The sequence below is a fragment of the Delphinus delphis genome, chromosome 6 (genome assembly GCF_949987515.2).
Source record: "Delphinus delphis chromosome 6, mDelDel1.2, whole genome shotgun sequence".
Taxonomy (NCBI): Eukaryota; Metazoa; Chordata; class Mammalia; order Artiodactyla; family Delphinidae; genus Delphinus; species Delphinus delphis.
Window position 1 is genome coordinate 35311369 of NC_082688.1, and position 27336 is coordinate 35338704.

Genomic DNA, 27336 nt, shown 5'->3' on the forward strand with positions numbered 1-27336 from the left:
CTCCGGAGCCACGCCGAGCTCCCGACGGCTCCCGCCGCGGAAGGCCCCTTACGGACTTGTCTGCTCTTCACATGGGGAAGGTGGGCTTCTTTCTGCCGTCGGAGGCGCCGGGGCCGGTGTACCTAAGGGTTCGGGCTCTCCGTCCGAGCGTGCACCTGGGAGCCCGGGAGCCGCACGGACCTTGCTCTTTTCTGACATTGTCCCACCGAAGTCCGCAACTCTTCCACGTTTCCCATTCTGTTCATTGGGAGACTGGTTCAGGAGACTGCAGGCTTATTTGACCTGCGGCACGGAATGCGGAGCGAAGTGCCAGACTTCTCAGTCCCCAGCCCTTGGAGACGCCGCCACCGGGACTGGACGTGGCGCGGTGTCGGACCCAACTGCCGTCATATGGATGGCATTTTTGGTTCAGCGTCTTTAGCCTGGATTTTGGCTTAATTCAACCTAAACAGCGTCTTGGAATTTTATTTTTTTCCAAAGCCTACGAGGTCCCGCGAAGGGAATTCGCGTTGGAGAGGGAGCCCGGTGTCACCAAAGAGGGAGCCGGGCGCCGTGAGTGTGGGGAAATCCTTCAGGTCCAGCCAGCAGTGGGACACTACCTCGCGGGCTCGCCTCACACCCGGCTCAGACCTCAGGCAGTCGTAGTTGTGACTGGTGGAATGAGGCGGAAAACCCGGGGGCCTCCACCACAGCGGGTCTGGATTGGCTTCGGCACACAGTCGCTTGTCTGTAGTCCAATCCTAGAGTCGCTTAGTGATAAATCCCGCTTTAAAAGGCGTTTGATAACAGTTTTACGTGTTGTAAGGCATACGGTGATTGGCTGCAGGGCTCACGGATTCGCTCGGTAGTAAACACAGCGAGGCTCCTGGGACCGCGGATTGGTCAGTGTTCCCGGGGCCGAATAAATTCCGCCGGATTCCGCGCGCTGGCTGGCGGCACATCTACCCTGGCCCCGCCGCTTCCGCTTCTGATTGGCTGTAGCGCGGCCGGAGGGGAGGAGAAAAGCCGCGGAGTAGGCGATCTCGTGTTGCGTCACTTCCGTTTACTGTGGGCCGCTGCCGTGGTATTCTCAGAGTGCGGCGGCGAACGGGCTGAAGCAGCCGGAGGACGAGAGGCGGGGTGGGCGGAAGGGGGAGGAAATCCCATCACTGGGGCGCCAGCCTGGACGTTCCCGCCTCCTCCGACACTGTCGGGTCCGATCGGAGAAGGGTCACCGCCTCCTCCAGCGAGAAGGGGGGCGGAGTCCGGCTCAGGTGAGGCAACCCTGTCAGCGCGAGCCGTGGTGGCGCGCGCGGGCGCGCTCACGTGGAGACAGTTGGGCTCTGGGGGAGCTGGATGGGCGGCGCGAGCAGGGTCTAGTCCAGGCGTCGGGGCGCGCGCAGACGCGTACCGGTTCCCCTCCATCCCCCCACCCCCGCCTACCTTGTCAGTCTTTCTGAGGTGGTATTGTTACCCTCGGAACGGAGGGGCCAGGCGGGTGGAAGGCGTGTTCTTCTGCGCAGGCGTCCCCCGTGTCCTGACGCCAGACTGTAGGTCCAGCCGGTGGGGCGGGGCTCTTGCACCCTCGGATCTGCGGGCCTGCGACGTTGGTTGCTGGGATCGGGTGGGGAAGTCTTGGGACCAACAGCCTGGCGGGGTGAATAGAGGATCTGCGGGATGGGGTCGGGTGCCTCTCTCGCCCCCATCCTGGGTCTGTTTGAGCGACGAGGTTTCATTTACACCAGAGCAAGGCCGAGGCGGTCTGGAATGGGGAACCGGAGGCTGACCCTTGGAGGGGTGGAGCCAGTGTTTTGGAATGCCCCAACTTACCAGAGGACTACAGTGTTTATAGGCTATTATTGAATGGCCTCTGCTTCCAGGCTTCGTGCTAGGAGCTGTGGGGGATGCAGTGGTAAGAACAGCCTTCTGCCCTCCTCCCCTTGTTTGGAGGACATGCAGATTTATACTTAAATACTAACCTTAGGCAGTGAGTTAAGGGGGGTCGAAGGTTAGTTTTTCTTCTCTTCCAAAAAAGGTCGTTTGTTATTAAGTCAGTGTGCATTCTGGCATCGTGGAGGGTACTGTGGAAGCTAATTTCTGAATAGGACACAAATCCTAAATATTTAGTTTGGAGGAAAAATTTTAGGTAAAGGCGCAGTGAAATCTTGAGTACTAAGTAGTATGGTTGGGTTCTGGTTAATTTTAATGAATTGAAGTAAGAAACCCTTCACCTTCAAGAACTGAAGCAGAAATACTTCCGAAATATGTTCATACACTTTTCAGTTGTAGTAGGTAGAAGATATTACATACATTAGGATCTTTCTTTAGAGGCTGAAGAGAATGCTGTGCCTTAGACATCACTGATGATTTGTTATCCTTGTAGGGGCTGTTGTGCCTTAGATAATTTAAAAAAGGTGGGCTAGGTGCCTCACCGTTTTCTGGAGAAAGTGCATTCAGTGTTGTGATTTTGGTGGTGAGGTTGATAAGCTAAAAGATTAGCGGCGGGGGAAAAAGACCAGGTGGGGAGAGGAGAGAGAATTTTAGAGAAAAGCCCCTAAACCAAGGGAAGGCCTCCTACTATTACTTTAGTCCCCTCTGGAAATCCCAGAAAACTTGGGAAGACTGGCCTCACCACCACTGTCAGGTTGGTGACCTGCCAGGTAAGACTAACTCGTTGAGGACCTGTTCGGGCTCTTGCGTTTTGCTAAATAAATGAACCAGGACTTTTTAAAGAGTCCTGAAGTCAGCATGTTTTCTTGATTTGCTTTTTCTCTCCTAAAAGTTGTGTCAAAGCATGGTATAGTTAGCTGGGGATACTGGCAAGCTGTATTCTTCCTATTTGAGGTGTCTAGCAAAATTCTAAAAGAGAGAAGATTTGGAAGAAAAGCATCTTAGAGTGGGGTGTTTTCCTAAGCTTAGGGGTCAGTGCTCTCAAAAGAGACTTTGTCGTAAGGCTATCACAAGTAGTTGAAGTTATTAAAAAAAAAATCAGTTGGATACAAAATGCATGTAAATGTTTAGTATTTAAAGTATTTAGCATGAATTATGTTGAATTGGAGTTCTTTAGCGTGGGTAAGACTTAAAAATAGCTTGTGTACAGTGAGAAATGACAAAGTTTGCTGTAGTGCTGACAGAATCTTGAATCTGCCTCAGTTTCTCCTTGGAAAGGGAAAAGAAAAACCCAAGGTATTGATTCCATGTTAGTCTTCAACTTTTATTTTTTTAATATAAATTTGTTGTAAACGAATACTTTTCCTGTTTGTCAGTTTTAAGCATATGAGTTCTCTTTGACTGTACTTAACATTTCTCAAATATGGATGTTGTCTAGTAGAGCCAAATTTTGTTAGTGTAGCAGGTGGGATGGAATGTAACACCACACGGCACCTTTTGTCTAAGTATGAGGTGAACTCATGCTAAAAGACCAGCTGTTTCTGAGTGAACTATTGTTCTTACAGTTGTTTTCATCATTGTCATTACTGAGTAGTGGCTTTTAATCTCCAGATTCCAATTTTGGGAGGTGCTTTTCATTTGATTAATTATACATCTATTTACTAAAAGCTTTGATTTATCTTTCTGACAGCTCAGATTAGGAATTGTGTTAGAGTACTGACATTTTATTGTAATATAGATAGATTACTGTCTTAGTATCTAAGATTATTTTATCTGTACATAATTTTCCTTGTGATATTCTAACATACTTGAATGATATGTTTAAGGTTCCAGTATTTCCTTGATTCTAAACCACATTTTGTTCACATTTTAATCTTGAGGACAGGATGCCATAAGTAAGCATTATACCATAGCTTAACTGGCATTGTTTTTCCCCCCGCAATGTTACATGAGATAGTGTTGCACTTGATAATCACTGGCATCTTAGATTTAATGAAACTTGGTGCAATTAAAAGACTTTTGTATCCAACTAATTCATTGTTAATTGTAAGCAATTAATTTTCCAAATCTGCACTCTGAAGAAAGTTTGCTATTGAAAGGAATCCTATTGGAAGTAATATTTTTTCCTTATTCAGAGGGGAATTAACGAACTGTTTTGTTTCTTTGACAAATTTTAAAGGATGATTGCTGGGTCTGCTTTTTGGAAACTGTACTTGGTGTTTTGTTACTTTGTATACTTGATAACAGTTTACAAATGCTTTATTTCCAGCTTAAGTTTAAAATGATTAGGGTGAATTGTTCCCCCCTTTCTTCCATACATGATATTGTTAACTTGGTGTAATTGATTTTTCAGTACATCTAAATTAGTTATAATTTAAAATATACTCAGCTGTCTTCCTCTAAAAATATAAGACCTTCAATTTTAAAGGTCTTTGAAATACAAGTCCTTCTGTTTTAGTCTACAGAGAGGATTTGAGGAAGGAGGACAGGGAGAAGAAAACCCACTGTTCTGGGGTTCAGTTTTGAGAGGAATGTACAGATGGTACAAAAATCTAAACACATGTAGTAACATACACTGTATTTTATTTTGAGTAGAATGTCAAAAGCAACTTAGCAGGTGAAGTATCAGTCACTTAGCAGGTGAAGTATCAGTCACTATTGATTTGATAAATTACTCAGAAGTGAAGGAATATACTACTTTGAAGGTAAACTAGGTATAAGAAATGAATTAAATCCATTTTTCATCTTCTCTCCTGGAAAGGCATCATCAATAATTGTGTCTCCAATGCTTCAGCATGGCTTTCTTCTTGATAGAAGTTTAGTTTTTTTCCTTAAGAAATACGTATCTTGATCTGTCAGGGGTGCAAGGCAATAAAAGCTATTTTTAAAAATTGCTGAAAAGGTTGTGTGTGGTGGAGGCAACTGGGATGTGTGTCAGGCAGCATTTTCTAAATAATAGAGGGAAAATATATTTAGACTGTTAAAACAGATGTTAAAATATAGTCTCAAATATATAAACAGCTAAAAGAAGCCATTGATGGATGGTTCCTATAGATTTTTGGGTACCTTTGTGAAGTTTGTATGCTCTTTAGAGCGTTAAGTGGCTACAGATGTTCTTTTATCTGGACAATCAGCTGGCTGGCTAGTCATTTTAAGTTTTAGGAAAATGTAGTACCCGAGACAGGGAAATTTCTAGAACAGTTACAGTGCAAGTGTAAAGTTCTAAATAGGATAAAGCAGTGAAGTTTGTCATAAATTATTATTATTTTTTTTTTTTGCGGTACGCGGGCCTCTCACTGTTGTGGCCTCTCCCATTGCGGAGCGCAGGCTCAGCGGCCATGGCTCACGGGCCTAGCCGCTCCGCGGCACGTGGGATCTTCCCGGCCTGGGGCACGAACCCGTGTCCCCAGCATCGGCAGGCGGACTCTCCACCACTGCACCACCAGGGAAGCCCCTGTCATAAATTATTTTGAAGTTGAAGTGCAATGCTGTCAGACTCTCATGTAACTGACTGTCTTGAGCATGCCCATCTATCAGACAGCATTCTGCCGGTGGGCCACCACCTTGGCTGACCACCTCCCTGACAGGTTTGGGCAGACCAAGATCTTCCCCTTATTACAGGTGATCCTGCCACCAGGAATGCATTCTGTCACCCAGCCCCTCTTCTCCCCAAGGCTCTGCTCCCTGATTCTTGTTTGGCACCAGCCTCATGGAAGGCAGGGTTGGGAGGAGCCAGTGGTAAGGAGCAGTGGGAGGAGAAGGCAAAGCTTATCTTGCATCCTGCTGACCTTCTAAACTGGGGTCTGTTATCACTGGTGAAGGCTTGGCAGTGTGGGCTGTGGTGGTGGTGGCGGTGGCGTGTAGCATTGGTAATAAGGGAGGATTTGAGGAAGAAAAGAGACGAAAAGCCCCTCCTGCCAGCTTTTCCAGAATCCTTGCTCTAATTTTCACTCCCTTAGCTGTTATTTTACACACCTGTCTTTTCACTCAGTTCCAATCCTTGACCCTGACCCTGCTTTTCAGCTTCATCCCCTCACTCCCTCCAATTGCCTGATCCTTATTCCTAGCCTTTGCTCACACTATTAATTGCTTACTGTCTCTCCTCTGAATATCCTGTCATCAACCACTGGGCCCATGTCTTCCTGGGGGCTACTCCCATTACTGCAAAGTGAAGTTTTGTGGATGGACCTAGGATCATATCTCTTATCCTTCACTTGCTGTACTAGTTGGGTGATGTTGGCCCTAGGCATGAGGAAGACAGTCACTGCTTGATCATCATCCATAAGAGAGAATATATGTAAAATACCTACAGGACCTCGCTCTTAGTAGGCATTCAACCCTTTCATCCAACTAATCGAAGTATAGTGGTAAGTGTGGTGCAGTGTTACTTACACTGCACAGGTGCTTTGACCTGTTTGCTAACATAGTAACAGGTTAAAGGCATACTTTGTGAGTGGTCTTGGAAGGTGATATTGCTGAGAAAATGCTAAGTGATTTATTTTGCAAACTTGAGTAGCACAGTATATGTATAAATCAAAGGCTGCCTTTACGCTGAAGTCCCATTTATCCTATATTTTTAAAGAATGAGATTGCAGGGAATTCCCTGGCGATCCAGTTTTTAGGACTCCATGCTTTCACTGCCGAGGGCCCACGTTCAGTCCCTGGTTGGGAAACTAAGATCCTGCAAGCCACGCAGTGCGGCCAAAAACAAACAAAAAACAACCACCACCCGAAACCGAAACAAAACAAAAAAAGAGATTCCACATACATGCGCTTTCTATATATGTAAAAATTTAGGGCTAATAGCCCCAGTACGTGCTGCTGGGCCCCTTTTCTCCCTTAGTGCATCAGCTGTCTCTTTTTGCAGCTTAATTAATTAATTAAAAAATAATTATTAAAAAAAGACTATGTGAGGGCTTGAGGTACTTCCCTGTGAGGAAATCTTTCATACATAGGCTTTGACCTTTATTTTGGATATTCTGAGACTTTTTCTTTCTGGCTTTTGGCTGATTGTAGGGATAGTTGTGACTCTCAGAAAAATGACTGTTGGGTAATATGGTGTTACATTTCACCTAAATACAAAATTCATTCAAGATAATTTACGGAGTTTTATATCAGGCACTTTTGAAGAGAGAGAGAAATTATAGTCCCTGGAGTCAACAAGAAGTTTTAGTAGAAGCATTTTGACTTTGCACTAGAATATAAGTAGGTCACTAATAACTTTTCTTATTCAAGCTGAATTATGAAGTTTTAGGTCAGCTAATCCCTAGGAATTTTTTTAAAGAAATTTATGTATTTATTTATTTTTGGCTGTGTTGGGTCTTCGTTGCTGTGCACGGGCTTCCTCTAGTTGCGGCAAGCAGGCTTCTCATTGCTGTGGCTTCTCTTGTTGTGGAGCATGGGCTCTAGGCGCACGGGCTTCAGTAGTTGTGGCACACGGGCTCAGCAGTTGTGGGTCGTGGGCTCTAGAGCACAGGCTCAGTAGCTGTGGCACACAGGCTTAGTTGCTCCACGGCATATGGGATCTTCCTGGATCAGGGCTCAAACCTGTGTCCCCTGCATTGGCAGGAGGATTCTTAACCACTGCAACACCAGGGAAGTCCAGCCCTAGGAATTTTGAACTGGAAAACAAGCTGGTAAAGTGGGAGAGCTGGAGGGTAGGGTGAGATGGTAAGGGCTTCTGGCATTAGCTTGACATCCCCAGTCATGCTCACTTTTAGTCATTGATGGATTTCCTTTTTTTTTTAAGATTTATTATTTATTTATTTTATTTATTTTTGGCTGTGTCGGGTCTTAGTTGCGGCACGCAGGATCTTTTGTTGTGGCACGTGGGCTTCTCTCTAGTTGTGGCGTGCAGGTTTTCTTTCTCTAGTTGTGGCGTGCAGGCTCCAGGGCACCGTGGGCTCTGTAGTTCTGGTGCGCAGGTTCCAGGTCATGTGGGCTCTCTAGTTGAGGTGCTCGAGCTCAGTAGTTGTGGCTCGTGGGCTTAGTTGCCCCGCAGCATGTGGGATCTTAGTTCCCTGACCAGGGATCAAACCCACGTTACCTGCATTGTAAGGCAGATTCTTTACTGCTGGACCACCAGGGAAGTCCTGATTTCCTTTTTAATACACTTAATCTGTCCAATTTCTGAGCTGCCCTGACACAGCAGAACCAGAGAGACTATAAAATTAGTCATGCTGACAGATGCGGTAGCTGGGGTTAACCTTGGGCGCCTGTGTGCCTACGTAGTCCCACTTAGTTGATCAGACCAGAATATGGATGAATGTTCTAGGACTCCAGAACTTGTAACCCCATCAAAAATCCTAGCCTGCTTGACTGGGACCTTGCCTAGTTTTGTTCTCTTACATTTATTTTCACTTACGTCATCTCTACAAGTGGAGGCAAAGTTCTGTTTAGTTATTTTTCTGGTAGGGTTTTATCTAGATTAGGGATATTGAACGTTAAGAGTTCTTAGAATGTTAAGATGCTTCTTGCAGGTGTAGCCTTGCAGGTCCTGCCTGGCAGATCAGCAGCAAATCACTTGATATGTTGTAGATGATGTTTGAGTATGGGTGTACATTTCTTTATGAACTAAGTATATTATTGAAAAGCATGTGGGTAGGTCAATATATAAGTCAAACAGTTTAAAATGTGCTATTAACTGGCTTGTTCCCCTAGAACACAAATGAACTTTTTTATTAGTCTAAGTAAAGCACTATTAGGAAAGTAAGTCTATTGAGAAAAGTCAACTCTTGATTATTCATGTTAATGTAATAAGCAGTGGTATAAATATATTTTCTTAATTATATTTAGTTTGCAAATTTCTAAAACTCTGTTCCTGTATAAAAAATATTGTAGTGTACACTTGCTTTGGGTCAAAGTTACAAGTTGATAGATTACTTGCTGTATATCCTCCTGCCATATAGGCTTATAGTCACATTTTGAAATCTTTTAAAGAGACCTGGGGCTTCCCTGGTGGCTAAGTGGTTAAGAATCTGCCTGCCAATGCAAGGGACACGGCTTCGAGCCCTGGTCCAGGAAGATCCCACATGCCGCAGAGCAACTAAGTCCGTGTGCCACAACTACTGAGCCTGTGCTCTAGAGCCCATGAGCCACAACTGCTGAAGCCCGTGTGCCTAGAGCCCATGCTCTGCAACAAGAGAAGCCACCACAATGAGAAGCCCGCGCCCCGCAACGAAGAGTGGCCCCCACCCACTGCAACTAGAGAAATCCCACGAGCAGCAACGAAAACCCAACGCACTCAAAAATAAATAAATAAAAAATTTTTAAAATTATTAAAAAAAGAAAAAGAGACCTGAAGCTTTTTCCCTTGGTTTGAAGGCTTCAAACAGGCAGCTTTTGGTAAAACACTTACCTTCTCAGCATGAACTCTTTTATAGCTTTTAGACTGGATCTCTGAGTTTGCTAGAGATGCTTGTGAGTTTTGAATAACCATGATCTTGATTCATGATTCCCTTCCATCACAGTGGAGAGTAACACATTTCATACCTCTCAAACTAACTGAATTTTAAAAATACACTTTCTAGATCCAAAACTGTTTCAAGATAGCCATGTTGTTTAGATTTTTTTAAGATTGCGATTTGAACTTCACTGTGTGACAGAGATCCAGCATGAACCAGGTTAAAGTAAAAGGGGAATTTGTTGGCTCATGAAATAGAAAGTCCTAGGGTCATGCTAACTACAGTCATGGCTGGATCCCATGGTCTTGATGTCATCAGGACATTCATTGTCTTTGGTATTGCTTCCTTCTTTGTTGGCTTCATTCTCAGATAGGCAAAAATTGCCACCATCAGCGTTAGATTTACATCTCTCTCACAGCTTGCAATCTGGGTGAAGAGAATATCTATTCTATTCTATTCTCGCTCTCTCTTTTGAAACAGTCAATCCATCATTTCTCTCCTGTAACACTGGCACTGATAAGGATCCCAGTGAGTGAGAAATACGGAACATTTCATGAATTTGCTTGTCATCCTTGCTCAGGGGCCATGCTAATCTTCTCTTTATGGTTCAAATTTTAGCACTTGTGGTGCAGAAGGGAGCAAGAGATTCTTTGTTGATGGTATCAGCAAAAGTCCCCAGGGCAGACTCTAATTGCTGTGGCTTGGCTCACATATCCATCTCTGAAACAATCATTGTAATCAAGGGAAGTGGTTAAGAAATTAGCCAGGCCTCTCTAGATCATTTGGAGGAACCAAAGATCATCAGGAACTCAGAGGTTTGGAGGCAGTCTGATCTTTTCCAGCTGGACTAAGAATGGGTAGAAAGTGATTTACCCCAAGGACATTAGTAGACAGACCAAAAGAAAAAAAAAAGGTGTCCCTTGGAGATAGTATTTGAATATTGATTTGTGGGGTGATGTTAACAAGTTTTACATTGTTTCAGTTATTTATTGCTATGTAACAAATCACTGGAAAGCTTAATGGCTTAAAACCACAAAAAGCATTTTATTATTATCTCTAAGAGTTCTAGGGGTTGACTGGGCTCAGCTAGCTGATTCTCTCTTGGGGTCTGTTACGTAGTCAGATTGTGTGTGGGGCTGAAGTTAACTTGAAGTCATGTCTGGAGGCAGGTGTTGACTGTCAACTAGATTTCAGCTGCTTTTCCTCACAGAATGGTTGTTGGGTTCTAAGAGGAAGCCAAAAAGACCAGGTGAAAGCGGTGTCACTTTTTATGACCTAGCTCACAAGTAGTCACATAGTGTAACTTTTGCCATAGTCATAGACTTGCCTGGCTTCAAGGGGAGTCGACGTAGACGCCCACCTCTTCATGAGAGGAGTGTTGATGTCAGACCGTAAGAAAACATGCAGTATGGGAGACCTTCATGTGGCTAGCCAACTTGGAAAATGCAATCTGCTATACACGTTGACTTATTTCAAGTGACCAGTTTTTATAAAGAACATGAAATATAAATTAGGCTATGCCAGTTCTTGGGTTGTCCTTATATTGACCAGTTTCTTTGTTGCCTAATGTATCATATAGTATCACCAAAAAATTCTCCAGCATTCTTTCTCTCTTCCTAATAGCACTCTGATTTCTTTGTTGTGAATTATCTCCATCCCCTTCATGTATAATCTTGTTAGGTGGATAAATCAGCAATCAGCCTTCCATCACAGAAGGAAAAATAGATCCTTCCTCTTTCTTCCCCAGCACAATCACAGGTAGGGGTGGGTGGGTCCCTAACAACAGACAGTGTCATCTGTTTATCCATATGGTTACATGGCACTTTATTCTTTAGTATCACCAAGTATACATAGCAGATACTGTCTGTGCCCTGACCAGATCCCCTTGGTCCTTTTTACTGCTTCTGTGCACCAGTTATGCAACTTTGACTGAATCTTTGCTTCTAACGGCTTGTGTCTGTGACTCTTTTGAGGACTGTCTTTGAGGACTGTCTTTGAGTGACTGGCTTCACTTTGTGCATAGGCCCAGAGAGCTTGAAGTGCTCCATCTCCCTGGAGAGGTTCTTAGCTGTTGACTGACTAATGCAAGGGCTATGAAAGACCAGTTCCCTTGCCTTGAGACGGCTCAAACTCAGTTACTTATACTCCAGAGTTCCCCTGCTGGACCAGGCTAAAGCTGGGATTTTGCCCCAGATTGCTCCCTTGCTTGGCCGCTGCTGCTTCTCTCTACTGCTTCCCATTCCCAGTTTCTCCTGGGAGCACTTCCTTGATAAGTCAGATGTACTTGAATCCTCTTAGGTAGGGTTTCCCACAAGCAGACCCTAAGACAGTATGACACTAAGCCTTTTTCATATTCATAGTCTTTGGAATCACTTTGAGGCATCACAGTAATGCCCTGCTGTTTCCATTTCATTCTTGGAATACTGACTTGTGGCACTTTGGGATGGCCAGAACATATATTAACAATCACATTAGTAAGTCAGCTGTATTTCTCGTTTCATTTAACTCATGGCTCCATTTTTACTTTAATTGAGTTATGCATGCGTTACTGGATTTTTTTTTTTTTTTTTTTTTTTTTTGGCTGTGTTGGGTCTTAGTTGCAGCACGTAGGATCTTTTGTTGTGGCATGCGTGCTTCTCTCGTTGTGGCGTGCAGGTTTTGTCTCTCTAGTTGTGGTGCACAGGCTCCAGGGCACGTGGGCTCTGTAGTTAGTGGCACACAGGCTCTCTCGTTGAGGTGCGCGGGCTCAGTAGTGGTGGCGCGAGGGTTTAGTTGCCCCACGCATGTGGGATCTTAATTCCCTGACCAGAGATTGAACCCTCATCGGCTGCATTGTAAGGCGGATTCTTTACCACTGGACCACCAGGGAAGTCCCTTGTTGCTGTATATTAAATAGCTTCTCTTAAAAGTCAGTCAGTACACTGACAGCAGTAGGTTGCCCTTCACTATATATAACTTATCCTCACCAGTCCATTCAGAAAGATTGGTCAATATTTATTTATTTATTTATTTTCCCTGCCGCGCCATGTGGCATGCGTGATCCTAGTTCCCCCACCAGGGATCAAACCCATGCCCCCTGCATTGGGAGCACCGAGACTTAACCACTGGACCACCAGAGAAGTCCCAATATTTACAGTATTTAATTGCATTGCCTGGCATGTGATATAATAGCTATTTATCAATATTTAAAATTGCATTATAGGAAGCTTTCTATCCTAAAATGGTTTAAATAATATAGGAATTATCTTTTCCATAGCATTCAATAGATATTTCCTGTAAAACTACTTGGTGCTCGTGCCTCTTCAGGGGAGAAGTAATTCTTTGGCAGCTCTTTCTAATTGTGTGCGTGGCGGTGGGGACCAATTATGGTCTGTTCATGCTCTCTTTTTAGATTTTTAAAAAGAAATTTTACCAAAGATATATATGTAGTTTGCTAAGTACACATCACTTAAGGAATCAAATAGTTCCACAGATTGTTTTTTTTTTTTTTAGTTCCACAGATTTTTAAGATGAATACTAGGCCCTGGCCTCCCTGCTCCCCATTTCTCTTCCTCAAGACTCCCACTTTCAACTCTTTTTTTTTTTTTTTTTTTGCGGTACGCGGGCCTCTCCCGTTGTGGAGCACAGGCTCAGCGGCCATGGCTCACGGGCCCAGCTGCTCCGTGGCATGTGGGATCTTCCCGGACCGGGACACGAACCCGTGTCCCCTGCGTCGGCAGGCGGACTCTCAACCACTGCGCCACCAGGGAAGCCCCCACTTTCAACTCTTAACTAATTCCTTTGATATTTATATACATATGTAAAAAGCCATGCTTGGAGCTTCTTAATTTTTCAGTTTAGGCATTATCTATTGACTTCCCCTTGGTTAGAGATACGAATTTTGTTTTTTATGAGTTTGTTAATTTCTCCTTATGATTCTACTGCACACTCCACATTCCTCCATCCCCCAGTATAGTTAGAATTTTCATTAGATCAGCTATTCTCAAAGTATAGTCCAAGGACCCATAGGGACCTCTGAGAGTTTTTCAAGGAGTCTATGAGGTCAAAGCTATTTTCATATTGATATAAAGACTTATTTGCTTTTTTCACTTAATTCTTTCATGAGTGTACACTCGTGTATGATATTGCAAAATCCTGAATGCAGAAGCAAATATGAGAATCCAGCTATCTTCTGTTAATGCAAAAATGTAAAACAGTGCCACTCTTCTCATTATTTTTTTTCGGGGGAGTATAGTTATTTTTCATAAAAGTTAACATGTAATTGTTTATTTTTATTTTATTTTATTTTTTTTTTTGATTTTTTTTTTTTTTTGCGGTACACGGGCCTCTCACTATTGGGGCCTCTCCCGTCACGGAGCACAGGCTCCAGACGCGCAGGCTCAGCGGCCATGGCTCATGGGCCCAGCCGCTCCGCGGCATGTGGGACCTTCCCGGACCAGGGCACAAACCCGTGTCCCCCGCATCGGCAGGCGGACTCTCAACCACTGCGCCACCAGGGAAGCCCTATTTTTATTTTATTTTTTAAAAATTTATTTTTGGCTGCGTTGGGTCTTTTTTAAAAATTAATTGATTAATTGATTATTTATTTTTGGCTGCGTTGGGTCTTTGTTGCTGCACGCAGGCTTTCTCTAGTTGCGTTGAGTGGGGGCTACTCTTGTTGCAGTGTGTGGGCTTCTCATCGTGGTGGCTTCTCTTGTTGCAGAGCACGGGCTCTAGGCGTGCGGGCTCAGCAGTGTGGTGCACGGGCTTAGTTGTTCCATGGCATGTTGCATCTTCTCAGACCAGGGCTCAAACCCATGTCACCTGCATTGGCAGGCAGATTCTTAACCACTGCGCCACCAGGGAAGTCCCTGTCATTGTTTATTTTTATTTAAAAATTAATTAACAAGTGTTTTTAAATGTTCTGTTTTAAATTCCCTAGAGCTTTTAAAAATTTACCCTAGTTCCTCATCACAGCCTATGGAAGGGCTCAATAAATGCTAGTTGAAGATGTCTGCACTGCCAGTGCACGTGTACTACAATACTAGATCTTTGGCCTTCTGTTATTTTGGTTCTCTCTTTCACTTTCGGGATGATCACCTCTTGCCCAAAAAAGCTATGCATTTCCAAAGCCATTTACCCATCACATACATGGGGAGGGGCTCTAACTGTCAGAGGAATGTTACAGTGGCTGTTTGTCACTGGCAGCTGTCCAGCCTTTTGAACACCCCCACCTTTCCATTTGGAGAGCCTGCAAATTGTGTGTCCCATTTCCCAAGGTAGAATCATCATTACAGGGCAGGTGTGAGAACTAGGTTCCCTTGGTCGTAGGTACCTGAGTGGGGTCTGGATGCAGATGTGAGCAATATGGAACAATACTGAGCATTTAGAACTACTCTGTCCAATCCAGTAGACATTAAATTAATTAAAATTAAATAAAATTAAAAGTTCATTTCCTCAGTCACCCTAGCCACATTTCAAGTGCTCAGTAAACACATGTGACTAGTGGACAGCATAGCAACTATGCTGTTGATTTCTGTCATTGTAGGAAGTTGTATTGGACTGTGCTGGTGTAGAAGGTGCAATGGCAGCTCTCTTCTGGGCAGCTAATCGAGAGCAGGATCCATGGAAAGTAGAGGTAGTAGTGGCAGTAATGATTTCCACGATGTGCTTGGGTGCTCTGGGGCATTCCTGTATCACTCTCCCACCCTCCTGGAGATTTTGTGAGCTTCCTAACATCTTTTTACCATAAATCCCTTTCTCCTTAAATCAGTTGAGCGGGCTGATTGTATCCAGTTAAGGGCTCTGACTTACCCTGAAGTGTTTTCTGACACTCTGGATATATTGGAAGGAGCAGTTGAATAATCTAATTGGCCAGTTTTATGGCTAAAATTAGCTTTTATATTAGTGGATTTGATTTCTATTGCTAATCTAAATGATCATAAATTGATTAAATGATATTAAGATGAAAGAATATTGCCATTAAGGAGAAATTAGTTTGGAGTTATGTCTAAACAGATAATTCAACACAGTTACTAACTTAGAGAATAAGTGTTTCTCCAGGTTTTGATGATCATCTCTAATGTCACTATTTAGTTTCACAACTTCCAGGCCCCCTTAAGAAGAAAGGAATCCTTAGCCTTTGTACTTCCCTGATGAAGGCCTGACAATAAGGCATAGCGGGACATTCCAGGCATCCCTACAGTGTTTGGAGAAGAGCCTGGAGAACTTGAGTTGATCTCAAGGATTGTGTCAGGGCATCTAGTGTAGGGCTGACAATCTCTAGGATGACAGGAAGTTATATGAACTGTTTACCTATTTTGCAACATTATTTAAACTTCTGTTTTCGTTGGGGTCATGTTTAGCTACCTCAGTAGTCTCTTCTCATAGGTTTCTGGGCCCTGGGAATCTCCTCAAAATGGTGCTTTTGAGACCACAATTTCCTTGCTACTTATGCCCTTTCTATAGAAAGGGGGATTGAATATTAGGAGTTTGACATTTTAGTGAACGACCTTTTGTGGAAAAGAGTGGTGGTTTCTCTCATACTCAAGATAACTGACATTACAAAAAATAAGGAGGCTGTTTTTCCTCAGATGATCATATTTCTGCTGCTTGTTGAAGAAGAAGGACATTGGACAGAATGCCCATTTAATGCTCCATTAAAATACCATTTATTTGGGAAGTTAGTCTTTTATGTTCCCCTCTTCTGTTAAGTCAGAATAGTAAGCCCTACCTGACAAGGTTGTTTTGGAGATTAGAGATAATATAAATAAAAAGTACTTAACACAATGACTAGCACATAGAAGACTCTCTAACAGTAGTCACCATTGTTTTATTATTACTACTACTGTCAGCACTGCAACAGTTCTACAACATTGGTTCCAGTCTCCACAGTAGGAGAGAAAGCAATAAACTCAGTGCCTGATGCTGCTTGCTTTAACCTAACAAGGCTCCAGTCTCTTAGTTCTCAGAGTGACTCTGAGGCTGGTACAGCTTCCTAAGACAACTCCTTGTTTTATTTCTTTTGTTTCTTGAACCAGAATGTTTCTTCCCTGTTACTGCTATAAAATAATTGCCTCCTTGGAACTTGACATTTACTACTATACGTGTTTACTTTCCAAGTCAGGAGCTATAGACTTGTGAGCAATAATTGCATTTTGTCTAATCTCCCCAAAGCCTTGAGCTCTGTGGTCCCTGGTTGATTGGGTGGGGTCAGGGGCTCATGTGCTGCTGCTTGCCATTGTTGGCCCTTCACTCCTAGCAGGGAATCTTGATAAAGCAAGAAGGGGGCAGCAGGAAAGTACGTGTTTTAGTGATGTATTTTGTTGTTGGAAACTCTTCAAAAGCTGAAAAAACACAGGACGTAAAAGAATAGGCCAACACGTGGCCCCTGCTTTGAGGCATTTTACCATCCATTTGTAACTTTCCAGGTACAGCAAAGGCCTGTGCTTAATACTCAGTTGGCACTGTAGACCTTTGGTTTTTATGGATTTAGAGTTTGTCATTTTTGTTATTTCCCAGGGATCTTGAAGGAGTGTGTTCTGTGGTCACTTGTCATTTCACTCAGTCATGACTTGGCCTGCTCTGTAGGGCTGGGCCACTAAAGCAAGTGGGCAAGCCTGGTGTGCAGCTTGGCATCCATGTGGCCTTCTGCTTGCAGTAATCCTTGTGAAGTGCCATAATGGTACTTGTGAATTTGGAGATGTGCAAAGATCTCAGGGTGTATGCCTTTAGAATGTCAAGGATCTACCATGTTTTGTTTTGTTTTTTTGCGGTACACAGGCCTCTCACTGTTGTAGCCTCTCCTGTTGCGGACCACAGGCTCCAGACGCACAGGCTTAGCGGCCATGGCTCATGGGCCCAGCTGCTCCGCGGCATGTGGGATCTTCCCGGACCGGGACACGAACCTGTGTCCCCTGCGTCGGCAGGCGGACTCTCAACCACTGCGCCACCAGGGAAGCCCTACCATGTTTTTTAAAATTTCATTTAATATTGGGAATTCCCTGGCGGTCCAGTGGTTAGGACTTTGTGCTTTTACTGCTGAGGGCGTGCGTTGAATCCCTGGTCAGGGAACTAAGATCCCACAAGCCATATGGTGTGGCAAAAAAAAAAAAAAAAAACCCAAAAAAATTATTTTTATAAAAGTTAAATATATGTATGTATTTATATTTTAGAAGCCACATAGTTCCATTAGGTTTAGAGCTAAAAAAATAGCAGTCTTCTGTCCCCCGTTTTTCCCCTCCAAATTCCCCCTCCTTAGAGGCAGCCACTTTCACTTGTTTTAGTTGTTTCGTCTGCTACTGCTTTCTGTATTTCCAAACAGTGTTCTTATATTACTATTTCTTGGGGTAGTATTTCAGACAGCATTTCTTGACTAATAGGGAAGGTGAGAATTTAACCTTCTTACACCACTTCTCCTCTGCCTCCCCCACACACATGTATTGGCCTTCCCTTACCCTTCCAGTATCTCAAATTTGGCTCTGTGTTCACATTATTAGGACTCTGTAAACAAAACACATAGGGTACGGCAACTAAACAACCATGTATTCTTCCTGGAGTTAATAACTGTCCCATTTAAAATTCTTCTTGGGCTTCCCTGGTGGCGCAGTGGTTGAGAGTCCGCCTGCCGATGCAGGGGACATGGGTTCGTACCCCGGTCCGGGAAGATCCCACATGCCGCGGAGCGGCTAGGCCCGTGAGCCATGGCCACTGAGCCTGCGCGTCCGGAGCCTATGTGCTGCAACGGGAGAGGCCAAAACAGTGAGAGGCCCGTGTACCGCAAAAAAATAAAATAAAATTCTTGTTTTTTTATGACCTATCTTCACATTTTCATGGAACTGTTAACTTCTTAGCGGCTCTCAACTATGTCATGTGATCTCTCCATTCCTTTTTTCCCTTGGGGAACTCCTTGGAGTCCCTCATATTCCTGCTCCAGTCTGCTCCCCAGTCCTGCTGCCTAGCTCTCATTTCGGGCTTCAGCATCATCTTTCAAATTCTCTTTGCCTGTTTTCTAGGATGCATCTGCAATTCCTATATTCTTCATCTTCCTTTTCTTGGTTTATTCCCAGCTTCCTGAAGCACAAGGTTTAATAGCTTCCTGAGAAGGGATATGTGGGAGGTAGACTTTTGGGTTCTTGCTTGTCTGGAAAATGCCGTAGTCTCCCCTTACAATTGATGTTTGGCTGGGTATGGTCTAAGTTGGAAGTAATTTTCTCGGAGAATTTTAAAGAACCCTTTACCTTCCAGTATTGCTTTCGAGAAGTCTAATGCCAGTTTTATTCTTGATTCTTTGTTAACTCTTCTTTGTTAACTCCCCCCACTTCAAACTTTCCAGATCTTTATCCCAGGTGTTTTAAAATGTCACTGTAATGAGCCAGGTGTGGGATTTGTTCATTCATATTGCTGAGCACTTGGTGGACCTTTTTAGTGTGAATAAGTAACTTCTTCAGTTCTGAGAATTATTCTTTGTTGTTTATCATTCTCCCCATTTTCTGTCTTTTCTCTTTTTGTATTCAGACTTTGGGCTTCATTAGTTAATTCTTTTTTTCTCTTGTTCATTCACTTTTATTTCTCCTTTGCCTTGTCTGTGACATTTCCTCAGCCATATTATTATCTTCCAACCCTTCTAGTAACTTAAAATTTTTTTTGCAATTTTAAACTTCAATATTTTTTTTGTTTCTGGAATATTTCTTTTCAAAAAAAATTAAAAACATTCTCTTCCTGTTTCATGGATATCGTATCTTAGCTGAGGATGTTAATTATAGGTGTTTTTCGCCCTTAGTTCTGTTTCTTCCAGATGCCTTTTTGTTTGTTTGTTTAGGGCTCTTTCATGTTGCCAAAATCTTGGCTGTCTGTGCACCGATGCTGTACAGAAATACTGAGACAGTTATGGAGGAGAAAGAAAGAGTGCCTTTATTTCTTTGCCAGGCGAAGAGGGAACACAGTAGGCTAGCACCTCAAGAACTGTGCTCCCCTCCCTGGGGAATAGGGAGAGGTCTTATAGTCGGGGCTCATGGTCAGGGGTATGCAATAAGGACGAAGGCAGTAACAGTCTTGCATTCTCCTGCAGAGTTTCAAAAGGATGAGATTGCTGACAAGATTAGGATGTGTGCAGGGTCTCAGATGGTCTCCTCATCTTCTCCGGTCCCTTTAATCTTGCCTCAGGTGGTTTCTTACCTGCTCCTCCCTTGATTAGCAACTGTTTGAATCTGCCCTTTGGAACTCAGGGAAGGTCATGGAGGCTGGAGTTTTGCCTACAAGAAATGGGGGACAAAAAAGCCTCCGTGCCTGGGAGCCCCATAGGGCCGCACTCGGTTTCAATGTTAGGGATTTTTCCCCTCCAGTTTGTGGTGCTTCTTCCTGACTGATTGGAAGCTGAGTGAATGGGCCTTGAGGACTGGTGGGCTTCACTGTAGGGAAGTTTGATGGGGACCCAAGTGGTCTGTTGGAGGGATTCCCTGGGTATTTGAACCCTGGGCTGCTAGTCTTCTATTGGTGGGTGGGGTGGGGGGAATGTCTTACCTTCTAGTGCGGACTTTAACTTCATGCTCCAGCTGTGGGTTGTAGCAGCTCGTCCCAGCCTCGTGTCCTGAGTACAGAGTTTCTCTGGTTCAGCCACCAGAGCCCAGCAGGGGACTGCTGGCTTCTTTCCCGAAGAGGCTTTCCACACCCCCTCCACCAGCCCGTCAGAGGCAGGCGCCCTTTCTTTGTCTCCTGTAGCACCTTGTACTTCCTACCACAGCACTTGCAATACTTTATTGTATTTGAATGTTGATTAGTCTGTCACCCCTGAGGGCAGAGATGGATCTGTCTTGTTGATCATTTTATCTCTAGTGCCAGGCACGACTGTCTATCTGCATGTGTTTGTATCCTGGGGTGTAACCATTAGATTCTGCCTCCCTCCCTCCCAGAGGACCAGAGGTTCCTTCGCTGGAGAGGATAAAACAGGGTTTTAAACTTTGTGGCTCCTTCAGCTTCTACAGTCTGTAGGCAGAAGGCACAGAACAGCGCCACTTTGGGGGTTATTGACCCTGTTTTCTAACCATACAATGAGAGTGTGTCATGAGCACTAGTCAAGGAGTTAGACTTTGAATCAGCAGTCCTGTAGTTCCTAGGAAGTGTAGCAGTTTCTTAGGAGAGGACAAGCAAGTTCTTGTTTCTGATGAGTCCAAGAGATGAAAATGTAGATATGTAATGATTCCAAACTCAGCTTTGGAAAGTGATCCACCCATAGTCCATGCGGTCTCTTCTTTATTCCTTTTCTTAATTTTAACATTTATAAAAAATTTCAAATGTACAAAAAATAAGCTTTTGAAGCAAATGCTAGACATCATGTCATTTCATCTGTAAGTATTTCAGTATGTTATCTCTTTAAAAACTACTCTTGAAAAAAAAAATCAGAATGCCATTATCACACCTAAGGGGGAGAAAAACCTAGTAATTCTGTAGTATCATCAAAGATACATGTGATATTCTAAGCAGTCAGTTGGGTTGGCTGTATAGAAGCCCTACAGGTGAAAATGGAGTCTGAGCAGATGGTTTTGGAGCTTGTTCATCTCTTGTTTTTCTTCTTTTTTTTTTTGAAGTTTAATTTATTGAGCTTTATTGAGGTCTATGTACATACCATAAAATTCCTTGTTTTAAGTGTACAGTTCAAATATTTTTAGAGAATTTGATGTGTAATCATCATACCCCAATTTTAGAACATTTCCATCATGCCCCCAGAAGTCCCTCTTCCCACTTGCAGTCCTGCCCCGAGCCCAACCCCGGTCCCAGAAAACCACTAATCTACTCTCTGTCTCTATAGCTTTACCTTTTCTGTGCCACAGGTATGGAACGTCCATTAGATTATTTTTTTATCGAATAGACTTCCAGCCAGTCCCCTTGTCTTGACGTCATCTTCACTCCACTTCCCCTGGCACCTTGGCAGCCAGTTCTGAGCCTCTGGGTGGGTGGGGGTTTATATATGTCAGGTTGTTTTAGCCACTGCCAGTTTAGGATTCAGCTTTCTGGGCATGCTAAGTCAGTCAGCATGTATTCGTTTACCTGCTCACCAGCTTCCAAAATGCTATTGATATTTCTTTCCCACTCTTTTTTCCCTTGTGGGTTTTTACCTTTAAAACAATAACAAAACCAAAAAACTTTAAGGGTGGAGAGGGTAAATGCATGAGTGCAATCTACTACCATCTATAACTGGAAATCTTCCCCACTAATATTGATATGCCCTTTTTATTTATTTAAGGTTGCTAAAAGACTGTTTATAATTTCTTGGAGTTTATTTATTGTCCTCAGGGAGTGCAGAACTCTGACTTCTCAGGTATAGATAGATGTTGCATCACCCACACACTGGTCTTTTCTAACATGGACCCTAAGTGTTAAAAGTGGGTCATGTAAGGGTGAAGGGGAGGCTGTAAACAGCCCGTAGCTGATCTGTGTGTGTGTGCAGGCTTCCAGGGCTGTTAGCCGAATCAGCATTTGCTCCTTATTGGACAGGTGTTCAGTCTGCGTGCCCACCATCAGAAACATCACGAGCTTTGAAAGGTCCAAGCTTGGTCATTCATGCCTCCCTCTTTTTTTTAAGATTTTTTTTTTTTTGATGTGGACCATTTTTTGTGTTTATTGAATTAGTTACATTGCTTCTGTTTTTTGTTTTGGTTTTTTGGATGCGAGGCATGTGGGATCTTAGCTCCCCGAGCAGGGATCGAACCCGCACCCGCTGCATTGGAAGGCGAAGTCTTAACCACTAGACCGCCAGGGAAGTCCCCATGCCTCTCTTGTCGTCACACCCTCTGTGCCCTTTGACTTAAGCTCTTCTGCGTCTTAACACTTTCTTTTTTTTTTATAGGATCATGGATTTTCCTGGCCACTTTGAACAGATCTTCCAGCAGCTGAACTACCAGAGACTTCACGGCCAGCTCTGTGATTGTGTCATTGTAGTGGGGAACAGACATTTCAAAGCCCACCGCTCGGTACTAGCAGCATGCAGTACACATTTCCGAGCCCTGTTCTCTGTGGCAGAGGGAGATCAGACCATGAACATGATCCAGTTGGATAGCGAGGTAGTGACAGCGGAGGCCTTTGCCGCACTGATTGACATGATGTATACCTCCACCCTCATGCTGGGGGAGAGCAATGTTATGGATGTCTTATTGGCAGCCTCTCACCTGCACTTGAACTCTGTTGTTAAGGCATGTAAACATTACCTAACGACAAGGACGCTGCCCATGTCTCCCCCCACCGAGCGCGTTCAGGAGCAGAGTGCCCGCATGCAGCGCTCCTTTATGCTGCAGCAGCTGGGACTGAGCATCGTGAGCTCAGCCCTCAATTCCAGCCAGAGTGGTGAGGAGCAGCCGGCCCCCATGAGCTCCTCGATGCGCAGTAACCTGGACCAGCGGACACCGTTCCCCATGAGACGCCTGCATAAGCGCAAGCAGTCTGCAGAGGAGCGGGCCAGACAGCGGCTCCGACCCACCCTGGATGAGTCTGCCATCTCCGACGTTACGCCAGAGAATGGGCCGGGGGTTCATTCTCGGGAGGAGTTCTTTTCACCAGATTCTCTGAAGATCGTGGATAACCCTAAAGCTGACGGGATGACCGACACCCAGGACGACAGCGCCATCATATTTGACCGGCCCTTTGGTGCTCAAGAAGATGCCCAGGTGCCCAGCCAGTCCGACAACAGCACCGGCAACGTGACCCAGCTCTCCATGGCCTCCCGCGCCACTCAGGTCGAGGCTAGTTTTGAGCAGGAAGCCACACCTGAGAAAAGTGGTTTTCAGTGCGAAAACCCTGAGGCTGGCCTTGGTGAGAAGGAGCACATGAGAGTGGTGGTTAAATCTGAGCCCTTGAGCTCTCCTGAGCCTCAGGATGAAGTGAGCGACGTGACCTCCCAAGCGGAAGGCAGCGAATCGGTGGAGGTGGAGGGAGTGGTGGTCAGTGCCGAGAAGATAGACCTCAGCCCCGAGAGCAGCGACCGGAGTTTTTCAGATCCCCAGTCTAGCACTGACCGGGTAGGAGACATCCATATTTTGGAAGTCACAAATAACCTAGAACATAAATCCACTTTTAGCATTTCAAATTTTCTTAACAAGAGCAGAGGAAGTAACTTTAGTGCAAATCAGAACAATGACGATAATATCCCAAACACCACTAGTGACTGCAGGCTGGAGGGGGAGGCCCCTTATCTGTTGAGTCCAGAGGCTGGGCCTGCAGGCGGGCCCTCCTCAGCCCCTGGCTCTCACATGGAGAACCCGTTCAGCGAACCCACAGATGCTCACTTCGTCAGGCCTATGCAGGAAGTGATGGGCCTGCCATGTGTGCAGACCTCAGGCTACCAAGGAGGAGAACAGTTTGGGATGGATTTTTCCAGGTCTGGTCTGGGGTTGCATTCCTCCTTCTCCAGGGTAATGATGAGCTCCCCTAGAGGTGGAGCCAGTAACTTTCCATACTACCGCCGCATAGCTCCCAAAATGCCAGTGGTAACGTCAGTCAGGAGCTCACAGATCCCAGAGAACTCTGCCAGTTCCCAGCTAATGATGAACGCGGCCACATCCTCATTTGAAAATGGCCACCCTTCGCAGCCCGGCCCCCCGCAGTTGACGAGGGCATCTGCTGACGTCCTGTCAAAGTGCAAGAAGGCCTTATCGGAGCACAACGTCTTAGTCGTAGAGGGGGCTCGCAAGTATGCCTGCAAAATCTGCTGCAAGACTTTCCTGACCTTGACAGATTGCAAGAAGCACATCCGTGTTCACACAGGTGAAAAACCCTACGCCTGCCTCAAGTGCGGCAAGAGGTTCAGTCAGTCCAGCCACCTGTACAAACACTCGAAGACCACCTGCCTGCGCTGGCAGAGCAGCAACCTTCCCAGCACTTTGCTCTAACCCGACCTCTTGAGATAATGCTGAGGCCAGTATCAGGACCTAAACTACAGTCTCTTTTGGTTGGTGGTTAATGCCGTTGGGTTTGAGGCTTCAGGCTGCAAATGGCTCATGCAAATTTCGATGACTAATAAATGGAGAATTAATTAATAGGTGTAGTGCTTGTACTGCTACATTTCTGAGTGAAATGTACGCTTTCAGAGAAGGGATCCAATCCCTGAAACCAAGTTCTTCCTTAGGGTTGAGTAATGCAGTCAGAAAGTAGTTTCGAATCAATGTCATTAAAAGTGGCACATTTGACAATTAGAAATTGAAGTGCAAAAGTTTTTTTTAGCAATTTTTGTAAAACTCTGAAGCATTTAAATTTCCTATATACCTTCTGATGAGATTATATACCTGTACAGTGATGCAAGATAAACTTAAGTGTAACCAGTGGCAACTTTGTGCCTGTCTAAAAGGAAGGCCCTTGAGGACATACCTGTCTGCCAAAAATGCTTTAAAGTTTATCATGAGCTAGTCCTAGGCTTCAGAAAATACTGTACTTTTTATTTTTGTCTGATTTGCAGTCACAGACACTGCACTTTCATGGTGCTGACACTGGGTCCAGAGCGAGCATTCTCTGGACTATTAGGTGTATATATACTTTTGAAAACATCACTGTTTGTTACATAGATGTTTTAACAATTTTTCCTGGCTTTAAAAACAAAGTTGTAAAAGGAGTATGTACTTATAGGGAGCAACAAGTAAGGTATTGTTTCTGTATGTGCTGTTTTAGCAGTATTTTAACCAACTTGTATTACATATGTTACAGTTCCATGTTTGGAAGTCAGAAAAGAGCTAGTGTTTGTCTTTGTTCTGATGGTGTGGAGTCCTGTTTAGTGAGATCTTTTATGGCGCATTTACCCTTTGTTCCGTGCAGATTTCGGGGGCTGGTGCAGCCTGACACATCTCACCCAACGACAAACCCGTTGTCTGCTTCACTTCTTCACATTCATGCCACATATGGCATCTTTCCCGGGCCTAGATTACTGTTTTCAGGTAAAAACTAACCAAAAGTGAAATCAACCCCCCTCCATCGTGGGTTTTATTACTGTTCTATACTATCGTTTTAAAGTACAGACCCTGAACTTTTGTTGTTGCCCCAACCCAATACTGAGTGTTTGAAATCCAAATGCAGCAGTATTCATGGGTAAATATAAATGGGTTGGGCAGCCCAGAGCATAGAAGTCACCAAGCAGCATCTGAGACAGTTTGAGGAGACATCTGGGTGACTGCCCTGGGCCTCCCTGGACCCCACTGCTTCTCTTCCCCAGCCCCACCTGTGGTCTTCTGACCCTGTGCCATCGGGGCTCTTGGTAGCAGCTGTCAGGCTGAGCCCTGGCTCATGAGCTTCCAGGGGAAAAGCACAGGTTAATGTGTCTCTATAGAGCTCATGAAGTCAGTTTAATTCATGCATGAACATGAGTTTTTATACAGCTTTTTTAGACACAAGCCATTGTGCATAATTGAGTGAAATCCTTCAGTTCTTACCTTTGTTTAGAAAGAAAGGTAATCAGCGAGTGTTTTCTCCTCTTAATCTAGCGTACGCAGTTACACATCTGTCTGTGGATAAACTTACAATGTTCATTGCTTAGCATCTCCTATGAACTGATTCCCAGGGAGGAAAACCAAAAGGGAAACCTCTGATTCCTCTCCTTTCAGATGTGGGGGAGACGGCTGGAGGCTGTGGGATCACCTGTGAGGTTCAGCTGTGTGTGGCGAATTGTTAGCAGTCATGCTCTGACTTGATGTGAGGAGGCTCCACATCCACCCCTCTGTGGGGACCAGTGACTCGTGAGATTAACCCTGGGAGGCAGGTGGGTCAGCATGGAGAACGAGAGAGACCCTGCCTGGCTTGGGAAGAGGAATCGGTGGCACCCGGAGAGCAGTGGCAGCCCTCCTCCCCTTCCACCTTGAGGAGGAGGTGCCAGGAAGCCGCCCCCTCACCTGAGCTCCAGCTTAAGTGGACTTGCTTCGGGGCCTATCTCTGACACAGTGGCTGGAGCCCTGCCTCTCCACTGCTAAGTGGAATCTGGAATCTCTCATCTACCTCTTAGTCAATCAGTTCCTACATGTGAGAAGCAAGCCTGTGAGCCAGGTCCTCGTACATGCTGTAGCACTTAAAAAATAATTCAGAGGTTCCCTGGAAAACCAGTCCCAGGGTTCCCACAAATTGGTAGTTTCTACCTGAATTTTAACTGGTATTGGGTACCTGGATTTGATTGGTTAGCCTTAATTACAGCTTGGCATAATCATTTCTGGTGACCAAATCATAAGATTCTATCAGGGCACCTGTGTCAGTGGTGCTATGCTGGTCAAAATTTGAGACTTTGAAATAAAAAATTTGTCGTATTCATGCCTCTAACTAATTGTGTTCTTTTTCTTCGCCTTAGGTTTTTAAGGTTGAAATAAAAAAATGAAGTAGTATTGCTTTCTCTGCTAACCCTGCTGTGACCAGTACTTTTTTTTAAAACCAAACTTCCTAGAAGATTCTCTCATGCTGTGGTTAATAACAGTTACTGGTCATCAGTCCCTCGTGCTTTCCCTGAGCTTTGTCTCTGAGCTGTGGACAAGGGTGATGTGTTGTTCTCACCGCAGTTTTACTCCTAGTGGGCCTGCCAAATCTTGCGCTTTCTGCCGCTCCCTTACGTGCCTCCCAGGCTGAAGACTCCACTCTCCAGTATGGCTCAGCTGCGGGGAAGAACTGGAGCCCAGGTCCCTCAGCAGGAGCAGGGCTTTGGCAGTGCTGGTGGCCTGGCCTTAGGAGAACTGAGGTGATTAGAAAAGGGCATTCACCTGGGGAGTGAGGAGATGGACACGAGGGACAAAATATGAAGGTGCTGAAACTAATTTTAAAATAAAAATTAAGAAACGCACCTACCTTGATTAGTCTTGACCAAAAAATAAGTATTGTGACCATACCTAGTTCTTTTTGCCATGTGTGTTTAATTTGTCCGATGGTCTAGGGAGCAGGTCCAGTTGCCACGGTCACCACTGGGCTGTGGTTGTTCTGTCCTCAGTGAGGGACACTTGAAGGCATTTTAGCAGAGGATGAGGGGTAAGGTGGTTTGGACAGGGTCTAATAATTAAAATGCGTGGGGATGGGGGTGGGAAGCAGAACCTGCAGTCACTAGAGGCCCTGATTTAGAAAATGTAAGCAGATGCTCTTG

General features: G+C 44.7%; 1 protein-coding gene and 1 non-coding gene across 3 annotated transcripts; one reads left to right on the forward strand and one right to left on the reverse strand.

Moving 5' to 3' along the window:
- ZBTB5 (zinc finger and BTB domain containing 5) lies at positions 1 to 27313 on the forward strand. 2 transcript variants are annotated; one of them, XR_009519859.1, is made up of 3 exons: positions 1 to 1253; positions 22096 to 25165; positions 25829 to 27313. XR_009519859.1 is itself a non-coding variant. In XM_060014504.1 (2 exons), the coding sequence occupies exon 2, from the start codon at positions 22100 to 22102 to the stop codon at positions 24128 to 24130; it is 2031 nt and encodes a 676-aa protein (XP_059870487.1). In that variant the 5' UTR covers positions 1 to 1253; positions 22096 to 22099; the 3' UTR covers positions 24131 to 27313. The 2 variants fall into 2 exon arrangements, 1 of the variants encoding a protein (XP_059870487.1); XM_060014504.1 differs by having other exon boundaries at positions 22096 to 27313.
- Positions 9808 to 9914, reverse strand: LOC132427814 (U6 spliceosomal RNA). Its single transcript, XR_009520018.1, has one exon. It is a non-coding gene; the product is annotated as a U6 spliceosomal RNA (small nuclear RNA).
- Positions 27314 to 27336: the final 23 nt, after the last annotated feature.